This window comes from Aedes aegypti, chromosome 3, assembly GCF_002204515.2.
Source record: "Aedes aegypti strain LVP_AGWG chromosome 3, AaegL5.0 Primary Assembly, whole genome shotgun sequence".
In the NCBI taxonomy this organism is placed as follows: Eukaryota; Metazoa; Arthropoda; class Insecta; order Diptera; family Culicidae; genus Aedes; species Aedes aegypti.
This window is the reverse complement of record NC_035109.1, coordinates 18,876,522-18,890,857: the sequence shown is the minus strand read 5'-3', so window position 1 is coordinate 18,890,857 and position 14,336 is coordinate 18,876,522. Positions and strand designations below refer to the sequence as shown.

General features: G+C 38.5%; 1 protein-coding gene across 1 annotated transcript in view; it reads right to left on the bottom strand.

Moving 5' to 3' along the window:
* Positions 1-255: 255 nt before the first annotated feature.
* The window catches only part of LOC5572515 (probable basic-leucine zipper transcription factor Q), a 42,614-nt gene continuing 28,533 nt past the window's right edge, over positions 256-14,336 (bottom strand). The window contains exon 2 of the mRNA XM_001660404.2: positions 256-1,543. Coding sequence (XP_001660454.1) covers positions 352-1,533 — 1,182 coding nt within the window. The 5' untranslated portion in view covers positions 1,534-1,543 and the 3' untranslated portion in view covers positions 256-351. The remainder of the gene's footprint in view (positions 1,544-14,336) is intronic.

Genomic DNA, 14,336 nt, shown 5'->3' with positions numbered 1-14,336 from the left:
ATTTTCATGTTTTTTTGTATGCGCCGTAACGCTTGAGCCTACTCCTCCCTCAATTACGTAATTTGTGGATGCCGCCATATGCATGTCAATGATCGCATTTTGCGCTCAATATCCATGCCGAAATTTTTGAAAGGGCGTAGAATGTCAAGAAGAAGAATAAATATCTGATTTTGTAATAAAATGCATTACACTTGAAGAAATGGGCTAGTGATCCGTCAGCACACCAGTAAACAACTGTAGGAATAAAACTTCAAATTCACGGACTTTTGAAATTTATTTAGATTTCTCAACACAGAAACAACGTTTATGATTTGCATAAATTTTGAATAGAGGAACATCTCACTACAGAACCTAGTTCTCGTCCACTGCAATGGATTCATCCTCATCGGATATCACATTCAGATCCGAATCACGGAACTTCCCGTCCTCACCCGAGCAGTCCTCGTTCGATCCCAGCGATCGGCAGTCCAGTTGATCGTCGCTCAGATTGCCACTCAAATCATCGTCCCCAGTCGTGCCGTCCTTCGGCGGGGTGTTCATATCACCGTAAATTCGTGGCAAATTCTGCATCACATAGTTGGTATTTTTGATAATGTCGTACTTGTTTTCCTTGAACTCACTGAGAAAGAGAGCAGATGGATCTTTGGGAGATTTCTCTTCACCGTCCGTCGGAAGAGGTGGTGAAGATAGATTGATCGCCGAGTTTGGCTTGATCCCATCACGTGGCTTAGGAACACTAAATGCTGATCCTTGTCGATCGTTGGAGCCAATTAGCTTGGAGTGCTCACTTTTGACTCCATCTGAATTGGGCGAAGTGGGTTCTTTCTTACGATCGTAGATATGTCCAGAGACGCGAAGATCTATGAAGAAGTGCAGTGGATCGATTCCATAGGGTGGGTACAATGGTGGATACCATACGGGCGGTGGTGGAGGAAGAATCAAATCAGAGGGTGGCATCGAGCCCGTTGGAGGATCTGGAATTAAGTTTGCATTCATTGATGGTTTCTCATTTGGCGGTTTCGCTTCAGGGGAAGGTTTAAAGTTTTGATTGGATTCCTCGTACTTTGAGGTGATGTTTCTGGAGAATGCAGAAAGTTTGTTGGTTAATTCGAGTGGCTTCTCCGGATGTCCGACGGGTTTCTCTTCCAAGTCTTTGCTTTCCTTAGGAGATTCTGAGTACAGACGGTGTTGGGACCAGGAACGTTTCCTAGGTCGCCTCGTTGGAAGTGACAAGGATTGAGCTTGTGCTTGAGCCTGAGCCTGTTGTTGGTGGTGTAACTGTTCGGCGTTTCGTAAACTCTCATTTCGTTTATTGGCAACAAGGGAACGTAACATTTCACTGAAGAAGAAATTGTGTGGTCCAATCGCTGGCGTGAACATGTAAGGTGGATTGGCAGCCATCAGTTTGGAGACGAATTCCGAGTTGCGATAGTCATTTGGACCCAACCGTTGCTTTTGTTGGGGTTGAGAGGGCTGCTGCTGCTGCTGTTGGGATTGCTGTGTATGCGATTGAGTTTGAACTTCCTCAGTCATTTTGACGGATCTGCAAGAGAACGGATGAGAGAAAAGAAAATCGTTTATTCTATATTCAATTTAAAGAATGCAATTCAAATGTCCAGCATCATGAACGCTATTTATATCTTGATCGTTGCCTGAATGTTTTCAGATAATTTAAATGTGAAATGAGTTTTGTCATTGAGTTTGGAATGAGCTGAACCTGCATCAGCGGGACGGATGCATTGGCTGATATGTGAGAGTTGAGAACAATTGGGCTTCCGGTTTCCGACCCGTGTGTGATATTATGTGAATACGGTAGCCGCCTGACGTTAGATGAACAAGTGTTTAAATTTAAAAACTTGTTCATTATGTTGAAAACGAAATACGTTTTGGAATAAGAGAACTGATGGCTTCGACAGTCAATGTTTCTGTTCTGCCAACGAATTGTTTCGAATGTCATTTGCTGTTCAGTGTTTTTACCTGGAAGGAGCAATTTCGGTACATTCGGGCGCCATAGGGAAAACATTTAATACCGTAAAACGAGGTATTTTTGATAATGCGGGTAACCTTGATAATGCGAAACTCATAACATTCCAAACGAAGTATCATAAAATCTGTTAATCAGTTATGGCAACCGAATGCAAAAGTGTTACATTTCATGTCAGAGCTATTTTGGAATCGATAACAATGTAGGCTTTATATTTGAATGTTAAAAACTAATGAGATTTTATCATTTTGAAATGCCTATACAAATCTGTTCTTTGGTCACTATTTGACATATATATCCAGCTGCAACCGCAATGATGTCAAAAAGTAGTTTGATTGTGGAATTTCTTATATTGAAATACCCATTAGGGGTCGTCCATAAAAAGTGTATCATTATAGAGTAGAAAAGGGGGGCTTTATGAATTTGAGACGATGTGGATGTATCATATTGAATCATATAGATCAATATCATTTGAAAGAGCCAAACTTTTCTACCCGATCGAAAAACGGCCACTCCTACAAAAAAGTTTTCATTATGGTTATTAAGCATTATTTTCAGAAAAATGTCTGAATTTTGAATAAAAATACTAAAAAAATATATACACACTAAAAAAATTCTTAAAATTTGATTGAAATAAATGACCTTTTTTTATTTTAATAAAATTGTGTCTCAAGATAAGTATTTGTATTTACTAACCGTCCATGCATCGCTAGGAAAAAAATCAGTAAAATATGTTACGTCATTTATGGATAATCCCTTATCAAAGTTACCCCAAATCCAAAAAGCGACACATCCTTTGCAGAAATCTCATTATAATTTGTTTCCACGTAGTGTTAAAGAAACTTAAAAAAAATAACAAACATTTTTAAAACATGATTAATTATAGTTTGGCCGTCCAGTCCAAATGTTGATACCTAATGGTCTTCAGTGCCCAACCTAACTATGATGTTTTCATTCCCATTCCAAGCATTAGTGTACTGTCCTTGTCAGTCCACATTCAATACAATATCATTCCAAAACTAAACTCCTCACACCTGAATGGGCAACCTAAGAACAATTCCAGGTTGTTTCCTGGAGTACACACTCTCTAAAGGAGCCCACCGGATGCTAGAGATTCCTCCGGGCGTCTTTTTCGTGGGAGACAGCTTGAAAGCAAATGGTAAGAAAACAGTTGAATGTGCACATTCCTTTCGTTTCGTTAGTGGAGTGATGGTGCCAAGAATAATGAAGACAAGCAACGTTCCCTCCGGAGGGCTATTATTTGCACACTCACCTGACTGCATGCGGACTGTCGCCCTGGAACTAGTGTACGGTGTTGGGTGTTATCTAATCGAGAAATAAATCGAATGTAAATTTGAATAAGGGTACGTCGCTCCAAAAGATTTGCCTCCGACATTCGAAGACAGATTGTCTCCGTGGTGTATTTGATTTATTTTCTTTGACTATATACAGCAAAATAAAATGCAAGTGTGTTACCTTAAGCTATTTGTTCTCTAACTTTGTCGAAAGCTTGTCGAGTCAACTAATGGAGCGACATAGAATTCAATCTACAAGTTAGAAACAAACGATTATTAAAGGTGTCCAAAAAAACATTAAGTTGCAGAGAGCAACCAACGATTTCGTTTTTGACGATAACTAGGTACCATTATACGTGGGCAAATTGATCACTTTTTTATATAACTTTTTGTTACGCTGCTTCGACAAAATCAGTACTTCTTTGATCTTTATCAATTTATGTAATCGATTTTTTTTGCAAAACAACTTTTACCATTTTATTAAAATTTAATAACACGTTGGGCGAAATTGATCATCATAAAACAAAGTAGATATATTATGAGCAAAATAATATGCTTGTAATGTTGTATGAATTCAAAAATGAGTTCAGTAGTGTACACTTAAGCTTACACATAATTTCAAACACTCAAAGTTAGCTTGTAGGCTTAGCACTAGAAGATTGTTTAGCACTTACATATCCAACAGTATTGTTTACACCTTCAAAAACTGTGAATATATCTATGAAAAAATTACCCAAATTTAAATGAAATAGCTCAAAATCATCATTGACATCTATATACTAGAAAACATGGAATATCTGTGATGCTAGAGAAATATTAAAGATCCATATAAGGAAATGCTTTTTGGGCCCGATCTGATCAAATTCACCCCAGGATTCAATTTGCCTCCGGATTACGGTATTGATAAAGCAGACTGCTCTCAGTTAACCTTTACAGTACTGGGTGTCGACATTGAAGTTTCAAAATTTTGTAACATCGTCGTCGTTCCATCGATTTTGATGAAATTTTCAGCAAAAATTGTAAATGAGTTATATTTTTGAGGTATGCATTGAAAATTACGAATGTGACGGTCTCGGACTTAGGTACAAATTTGTTGGGGTACCTAGGATATTTTGTTACAGAAATGTGGGCTTCTCAGCCAGGCGGTTAGTATCACCGAGGCAAGAAGTGCTAAGAAGTGTGGGTTCGACTCCCGCCTCAGGCCGAAAAAACTTTTCGTGAGGAATATTTTCCGACTGTGTCACTGGGCGTTGCATGCTAGTCCGTTGTCTAGTGTGGTGCTTCCTTCAAAGGGCAAATAGCGCACTGGAAGCATTTACGTGTAGTTTCTTTTTTAAGGGGAAATGTAAGGTAAGGTTTCTTACTAAAATTTTGAAAAATCAACATAAAATTTATACTTGTTTTAATTATGAATCGTGGTTTACGGCCAACCAGCCGAGTGGAAGTTTAACAACTACCGAAAAGCTAAACATTACATATAATTTGCAATTGGATTAGATGGACAAATTGATGTGAAGATTTGCGAAAAAGTTACACGTCTTCTCAGTGAGAATCGAACTCACGACTCCCGCAACGGACTCATGTTCCGTAACCGGTCGTTTGAGAACGTCGCGACCCATTGGAAGCCCACACAATAGAAACCTCAGCCAGCGCAGTTGCTGGCTAGTGTAGTGTGCTATTCCTATATCTAAAAAACAATGCGCTCTCGGGCTAGGCATTGGATATATATAGAAAGCGTTGTGTTTGGATGGGCATCTAATTCTTCCGAAAGAGGTGCACTTTGCGAAAGAGGACCACGTGATTATTGAGCTGAAATCGAATTCAGGTTAACTTCTGCGTTCATGAGTCCTCTCATGGCGTAGTGGTTAACGCGCCCCAACTAGAGATCGGGGAGTCGTGAGTTCGATTCTCACTGAGAAGACGTGTAACTTTTTCGCAAATCTTCACATCAATTTGTCCATCTAATCCAATTGCAAATTATATGTAATGTTTAGCTTTTCGGTAGTTGTTAAACTTCCACTCGGCTGGTTGGCCGTAAACCACGATTCATAATTAAAACAAGTATTTATCGAGCAACGGACTCATGTTCCGTAACCGGTCGTTTGAGAACGTCGCGACCCATTGGAAGCCCACACAATAGAAACCTCAGCCAGCGCAGTTGCTGGCTAGTGTAGTGTGCTATTCCTATATCTAAAAAACAATGCGCTCTCGGGCTAGGCATTGGATATATATAGAAAGCGTTGTGTTTGGATGGGCATCTAATTCTTCCGAAAGAGGTGCACTTTGCGAAAGAGGACCACGTGATTATTGAGCTGAAATCGAATTCAGGTTAACTTCTGCGTTCATGAGTCCTCTCATGGCGTAGTGGTTAACGCGCCCCAACTAGAGATCGGGGAGTCGTGAGTTCGATTCTCACTGAGAAGACGTGTAACTTTTTCGCAAATCTTCACATCAATTTGTCCATCTAATCCAATTGCAAATTATATGTAATGTTTAGCTTTTCGGTAGTTGTTAAACTTCCACTCGGCTGGTTGGCCGTAAACCACGATTCATAATTAAAACAAGTATTTATCGAGCAACGGACTCATGTTCCGTAACCGGTCGTTTGAGAACGTCGCGACCCATTGGAAGCCCACACAATAGAAACCTCAGCCAGCGCAGTTGCTGGCTAGTGTAGTGTGCTATTCCTATATCTAAAAAACAATGCGCTCTCGGGCTAGGCATTGGATATATATAGAAAGCGTTGTGTTTGGATGGGCATCTAATTCTTCCGAAAGAGGTGCACTTTGCGAAAGAGGACCACGTGATTATTGAGCTGAAATCGAATTCAGGTTAACTTCTGCGTTCATGAGTCCTCTCATGGCGTAGTGGTTAACGCGCCCCAACTAGAGATCGGGGAGTCGTGAGTTCGATTCTCACTGAGAAGACGTGTAACTTTTTCGCAAATCTTCACATCAATTTGTCCATCTAATCCAATTGCAAATTATATGTAATGTTTAGCTTTTCGGTAGTTGTTAAACTTCCACTCGGCTGGTTGGCCGTAAACCACGATTCATAATTAAAACAAGTATTTATCGAGCAACGGACTCATGTTCCGTAACCGGTCGTTTGAGAACGTCGCGACCCATTGGAAGCCCACACAATAGAAACCTCAGCCAGCGCAGTTGCTGGCTAGTGTAGTGTGCTATTCCTATATCTAAAAAACAATGCGCTCTCGGGCTAGGCATTGGATATATATAGAAAGCGTTGTGTTTGGATGGGCATCTAATTCTTCCGAAAGAGGTGCACTTTGCGAAAGAGGACCACGTGATTATTGAGCTGAAATCGAATTCAGGTTAACTTCTGCGTTCATGAGTCCTCTCATGGCGTAGTGGTTAACGCGCCCCAACTAGAGATCGGGGAGTCGTGAGTTCGATTCTCACTGAGAAGACGTGTAACTTTTTCGCAAATCTTCACATCAATTTGTCCATCTAATCCAATTGCAAATTATATGTAATGTTTAGCTTTTCGGTAGTTGATAAAATTTATCTTTTTGACAGAATGGTGCAGAGCTACTTGGGCACTTCCATGATTCACTTTGGCATGGGGGGTTTTAACTGCCGAATTGTCAGGAATTTCACAAAGAGAAGTACTTCAATACGACGCATATTGTGATCAAATATGAGCTAAGTAGCTTTAAAAAAAACACTACCGAAGTGAATCGAAAGTGCCAAGAATAGGATCCGGCTCCCTATCACCTGTTTCAGTTTAGTGATTACTGTATACAAATGCAAACTATGGTCAATTTTCAAAGAAAGTCCTTTGGTCAATAATGTGAGAAAGCTCGTGAAATACTAAGTTGAGAAGCATGTTTTGCAGTTCTGCACTAGTTGGAACGTAGCGCCAAAAAGAAGAGTAAGGATATGGGATGATGTAATTTCTGAGTGAAAAATCCTTTCATTTAAGCCGTCATAGGATGACGGCAGAAGAGGTTCCAAAATTTACCATTTGGAGCCCTATCAAAATTTTTCTCCGAGTGTCCGAAAATAGGTTTAGGAACGAAATGTCGAAAAACAAAACGTCGAATGTCAAAACGTCGATAGGGATATAACGTCCAAAGGACAAAACGTCGAAAGCAGTCAAATGGTTCTCAGATTTATTGTTCACATCGTTTGCACGTTCAGCATATAGGGAATTATTTATGTTTGTCTCTAAACCTTCGAATGGTATCACTGCATAATATTCTGAAAGCGTCACTACCGGGCTTAGCGACAAAATTTCGAATGCCAAAACATAGAATCCCAAAACGTCGAAAAGGACAAAACGTCGAAGGCAGTAAAATATCAACAGAGATTTTGAATTGTTTTCCAGATTGCTATTTTTAACATCGTGTGCGATGGAATTTGCGTTTGGCATTTAGAAATATATTCGGAATACAATCATTCTTCCAAGTAATTTTCGTTTTCTACCAATTCTATCTCTTCGACGTTTTGTCACCCAAACTCCTTACCGGAAACGATATCCAGTGACTGGTTGGGTGACAAAACGTCGAATTTAAAATGTCGAATGCCAAAACTTCGAAAGAAAAAAAATTCTAAGGAACAAAACGTTGAAAAGATAAAATCTGAAGAAGACGAAAATTTCATGGAAGAATGATGTTTTTAAGAAAGAATAAATTATTCACTAGGTATGTACCAAACCTTATTCATAGCATTCGAAAGCGATGTGAAAAAAGAAATCAGCAAAACAGTCCTATAACACTACTGAAAATTGATTACTTTCGACGTGTTGTCCTGTAATACAGACAAACCAATTGTCTTCGGGACCAAAATGGGAAAAAAAAAAAAAAAAAAAAAAAAAATATTTTTTCCGAGTTGCAATGCATGAATAAGTTTGTTTTGGTTTCTACGCCTTATTGCGTTTGAATTGGGTCTGTTTGGTCTGGAATTTTGAGGGACTCGTCCTGAGTCCTACTCGCTGCTTCTCATGCAAAAGATTTTGTCGACTTGATAGAAGTTCCTCTGCAGCTGACTCTTGGTCAGCATGCCATAGACGCTGAAATTCTGTTTCAGTTTCATTTGGGGCGTAACGCCAGCAAAGCTCTATTTCAGTTGGGACTAACGCCTGTAAGAAGAAGAAGGATTTGATAATAACATTTCGATTACTTTTTCAAATCGACGTAAGTGACTTTTATACAGTTTTGAGAAAATTAATTAAGAAGAATCACAACCCGTCTTCTTAAACTGTTTTAAAATGAATAATCGTTTTAACATTTGTTTCACTGTTCACATCGCTTGAATACAATTGCATACAATCTCGCTCGCGTTCAAAAACTAGGTAGTTTCTATTATTTCCCACAACAAATTTATGACAAAATGATAAGCCGTTTCATGCAGTTATTTACGACGTTTTTATACCAGTGTAAAATCGAATCAAGAAGGGTTTTTTATTTTTATTCGTGGTTAAGTCACTTTGTCTATCCCTACAACGGAGCGGTTGAAGTAGCGCGAAAGTTGATAATCTTACTTACGCCGTTTTGTAAATCCGAAAATTTAGCATAGCAGCATAGCATAGCATAGACTGACTGTGGTTGCTACTCCGTGATTGATCCGAACCGGTAAGAATTGCACTTCGATCCAAATGAATAAGGGATGGGATTTTCCACATGTACTCGAAGTGCAATTTTAACAGCTCTAATATTATTGATCAATAACGGCGCCGGCTAAGTCCTTACAGTCAGTTAGGAAGGGTAAGGAACGTTATTGTGTAATGATCGTTGCCTCTAAAGACCGAGAATACCTCTGCATCTCTGCATCACAGGACAGGTGTGGTTAGTGAGGGAGGAAAAAAGATCTGGGGGTCACCTTTGATCGGTGAGGCTATCCATGGATTAGGAGGGATTCAAAGGTTCAAAGGTTATTTTTAGTAATGACGAAGACAGAAAGGTTTGTGTATTTTAAAAGTGTATGTAACAGAAATAAGGGTATTGTCGACACATGTAATGACGAACCATTCAAAGTATGTTTGAAAATTAAAAAAAAAGTAACGTTGCAACAAAAAATGTCTCACGTCGACATTCATAATGTCAAACTATTTATTTATTTATTTATTTATACTTCATTCATGTAACGCAAGATTTACAATCTTTTTAAATGTTACAATTTGTAGATATTGAGTAGGATGTGCTATTTCTTATTCATGTAATAGTTCTATTGATTTTACTATTAATTAATTGCTGTGTGTTCGTTTAGTGCGCTCAATTCAACTCCAAGAGTAGGTCCCGTTTAAAGCTCGAAAAATTAACGGATAATTTTAGATTCAATGGTAGGTAATTCCAATTAATTATACCTCTTACAAACAGCGAGTGACTATAATAACTGGTATGATGTAAAGGAACAAGAAGACTTCTTGTTCTGGTGTTTCTACATGGATTCAACTTTGATGATAAATAACCAGGATTACCAGATGTGAGTATTTTGTAAATATGACAGCACGATCTATATTTGAGAAACTGATCAAAAGGACACTACCAAATCTTGGTATGTTAAAAACAAATCGAATGCAGGAATTGAGTGCAACACGAAGCTTATTTAAGCTGTTTGCGGTAGCATTCAAATAAATGAAGTCATTATAGATAAAATGTGGATAAATAAGGGATTTGAACAATTTGATTTTCATTTGATAGCTGAGATGATTAGTAGTAAGTGAGAGCTGTTTTAGAATACCGTATATTTTACCAACTTGTGAATTTATTTGAGGTTTCCAATCTAATTTAGAATTAAAAATGACTCCTAAATTGTTTACTTGGTCTGCGAATTGAATTTGCTCATTATTCATGATAAGTTCAGGCATAGAAAAGTGGGATCGTCGATGCCGATTAATAAATACTGCTTTAGTTTTAGTTGTGTTAATAGGCAGTAGATTCTCTTGAGACCACTGAAACACCTGTTGCAGATCGTAGTTGATTAACCTAGACATTTCCATGGTACTTGTTCTAGAATCAGCACAGAAATAAATTTGTACGTCGTCGGCGAACATGTGTACTGAGCAGAATTTTAATGCGGATGGAAGGTCATTTATGAAAAGGGAAAAAAGAAGGGGTCCTAAAATAGATCCTTGTGGTACCCCTGAATCAATTGGACGTATAGAAGAGAATTGACTATTGAAAAAACCGATTGGTATCTATTTGTAAGATAAGTTTCTATTAATTTGACAGCAGGACGGGAGAACCCAAAAAGAGCACCAAGTTTATTCAACAGTTTTCTATGTGAAACACGATCAAACGCTTTCGCAAAATCTATCAACAAGAGAACTGCTATCCCTTTTTTATCAATTGACGAAGCAATATCATCATGCACCTTCATCAAAGCTGTTTCAGTACTGTGGTTTCGGCGAAAACCTGATTGAAAGGGACTCAAGAAATTATTTCTGTTCACATAATCAGAGATTTGAGCAGAAACTATTTTTTCAAAGGCTTTGGAAAGTGCATTTAATATGCTAATGGGTCTGAGGTTTGAAATGCTAGTTGAACGAGGCTTCTTTTTTATTGGAATCACTTTTACGTATTTCCAAGCTTGCGGAAATTTGGAAGTTGTAATGATTGTATTGAACAAATGAGTGTAAAGTGGAAGGGCTAGTGGAAGCATAATTTTGAAAAATTCTATTGGAAGATTGTCTAGACCACTGGCATTAGACTTAATTGAAAACAGTGCATTAACTATTTCAAATTCTTCTACACATCTAACACCAAAGGCACCGTAGTTTAAGTTTAAACGAGGATTTTCATCAGAAGAGTAATTTTCTGAAAAGAAAGCATTGATTTCATCTGCTGTTGTATCACAATTCACAGAAGATTGTTTTTTGTTGGCTATTCCTAAACTTTTAATGTTTCTCCAGAGTTGCTTACTGGGAACATTTGTATTGATCCACTGATTGTAATAACTTCTCTTTGCATTCCTGATAATTGTAGTTACCCTGTTTCTCAGTGTTTTGAAAAGAAGATTATGAGATTGTAAGCGACTGGCCTTCCAGTTTCTGTAAGCTAAATCCCTATCAATTATAGCCTTTTCAATGTCTTCATTATACCAAGGATTTTTTCTGTATTTACTGAACTTAAAAGGGAAAAATTCTTCATGTAAATATTGAAAGTGTTCATTCAGAATGTGAATCAACATATCAGAATCACTTATACTATGGAAATAATTCCAATCTATGTTATTAAAAGCAGTTAATAATCCTTGACTGTCAAAGTTTTTGTAATCACGATGGAAGAAACCTTGTTCGGATGAATCTGAGAAAATATCTAGAACTGCAAGAATCATATCATGTCTGGATATACCAGGCATAGATACCTGGTTAATTCTGAAGACAATCTCCGGAGAATCAATAATGAAAAGGTCAAGTAAAGAGCAGCCGGTTGTATGGAAATAAGTTGGTTCTTGATTTAAGCAAACATAAGACAGGTTAGATAAAACATCTGTAAATCTGTTGGTCCTAGGTGTAACTTTTTTTAAGTCTGTGTTAAAATCCCCCGTTATGAACGTCAAATCGTATTTCATTTTGAACTCCTCGAGATGTTCAAAAATCAAATTACTGCAATCGTTATTCGGCGGGTTGCAGTATACACCAAGAAAAAACTTGCGATTGTTTGTAGCAACTTCAAATAGCAAATATTCGGTAATATGACTAGGTTCATATGGACTAAAAGTAGACTTTTTTAGGAGCTTCAAGCTTAGATTTTTCCTAAAGTAGACGCATAGTCCACCACCATGGCGGTTTCGATCGTTACGAATTAGATTGTAGCCCTCAATTTGAATCATCGAATCATTGATTGATTCATTGAGCCATGTTTCAGACATACAGATGATGTGAGCTTTACTGTTGAAAAACACCGCTTTCAATTCATCAAACTTGGAAAACCCTCGAGCGCAAACGCTCTGAACATTAATATTTTAGAAGCGCCTGCTTGGTACAACGGATCCATCTTGTGCAGCTTCACCAGAACCTCGCCGTCTCTGATCGACACCTTCTCGATGAGTCCAGCTTTCTTCATCCTCATTGCTGTAGATCTAATGTCTCGTACTCGTTTTGATAGGCTTTCATTGATGAATATACGGGACAGACTTCCATTGGTATCGTTGGGGTTCGGAGAGTAGCCAATATCCTTTAAGCAAAGGGACAAATCCGACAGATAGCTTTTGAAGAACTTGTATCTACTAGTACGGAGTGCGAAACGGCAGACTATGAAGGATTTATCTGGTGATGTTGAAGGTAATCGATCCAAATCGACAACAGGTACATCTTCATCCTTATATCCCAGACGTTTGGCGATACTGCGGAAAATTTCATACAGGTTCTTGTTTACATCGTTTGGAACCCCCGAAATTATCAGTTCCTTGCTTCTGTTGACGAACTGTAGCTTATCGTTGATAAACAATGAATCCGAGCGAACTTTTTTCACACTCTCGATCATTTGTTCGACGTTGGCTATGCTCTCATTACGGATAGTCGAAATACGGGCCTCAATGCAGTTGATCCTCTCACTGAGTTCATGCTGGTAAGCATTGATTTTAGATGCAATGTTGTTTTGAACTTTCTGGAACATCAGTTGCATCTTTTCGCAGAGCTCGTCAAACTTGTGGTCAAAGGTTATTTTGACCAATGACGAAAACATAATGGTAAGTACATTAAGTTTAAATGAAACACAAAAAAGTCGACACTTGTAGTGACGAACCATTCATAGCTTGTTTGAAAATAAAATAAAAGTATTTGCCCCTATGGCACGCTTGCCCCAAACTCCGCTACCACTCTTTCCGAAGAGTTAAACTCAGTAAAAATGTTTAAAGCCCATTTAAAACACTTTGATGTGCCACACAAAAAAAGCGCGAAAATCGACCGCCACTTATCAGCGCCCGTAAAACAATTGACTCAATCTGTTACCATTCAACCCCACCAAGCGCTCGCGAATCCTCACGGCACATGATAAGCATCATCATCACCGCGGCTCGTGGCGTGGAGGTGGTTTGATTGTTCAAGTGAAAATAATTAACTCCAAATTAACTCTTACAACAGGCGCAGGCTGCCGCAAACCATTCCAAGCCGCGCGTTAATCGTCGCTGTGCTTTCATTGAAGTCACGGCCGCCTCATGCCTCCAAAATGCTTTCCTCCTGTCGGGACTTATCAGACTCAATGATGTCACGACGGTGCACAGAGGTCCAGATTTTTGGTAAGCTGGCAAAGCCCAATTTAAAAAATGATTTTGATTCCAGTATATATTTTTCTGATCGATTCAGCGTTCCCGAATGCAAATTTATTTTTAATTGTCGTTAACGTTATTGAACTAATATCTTTCATTGTAGGTGTGTTCAGTGTTGGTAGAATCACATTCCAATCTCAATCATTGAGTTCTTCCGCAAAGCTCACGTATGAAATTTTGATGCAAAAACACTTGCTCAAACGGATGAGCCAACTCATGCAATATGTTTTGACTATTGAATTGTATGAGCTACAACTCATGCATGAGATATGAGAATTTGTGAATTTCTTAATACTGGGTATGTCAAATTTAAAGAACAGCTTCATTATACCATGCAAATCATCCCCTTGCCACTTGTCGCGGTGATATCTTGCGCAAATGTTCTTCTTAAATTGAAGAATCAATTAGAGAATATTCGTTTTGCCTTAGTTTGCCCAAACATTCATTTTTTGTAAAAGTTGGGAGCCTCAGTATATATGAAAAACAGCAATTGTGTTAGAATAAATGCCCAATAATGGTCGTGGATGAAACTAGTAAATTACAAGGAATGTGTAATCATCGCCATGCTTTTTTTAATCTAGACCACTGTGAGGTGGTTGATGGTATCCGTTGAATCGCTTGGAGAGGGGCTCTTGGCAAACTTTCTCGTTTTACTTTATTTCCCCAAAATAAATAATAAACTGCGGGAATTTTTCGGAGGCGAGCACTGAAATTAGTAGGAATTGCTTATCCGAAACGGCTCCGCATTTCAAGGATTCCGAGCTGTCGTTCCTTGAAGTTGTCAAGCACGTTTCCAGAACATGCTTCCAAACCACATCCATG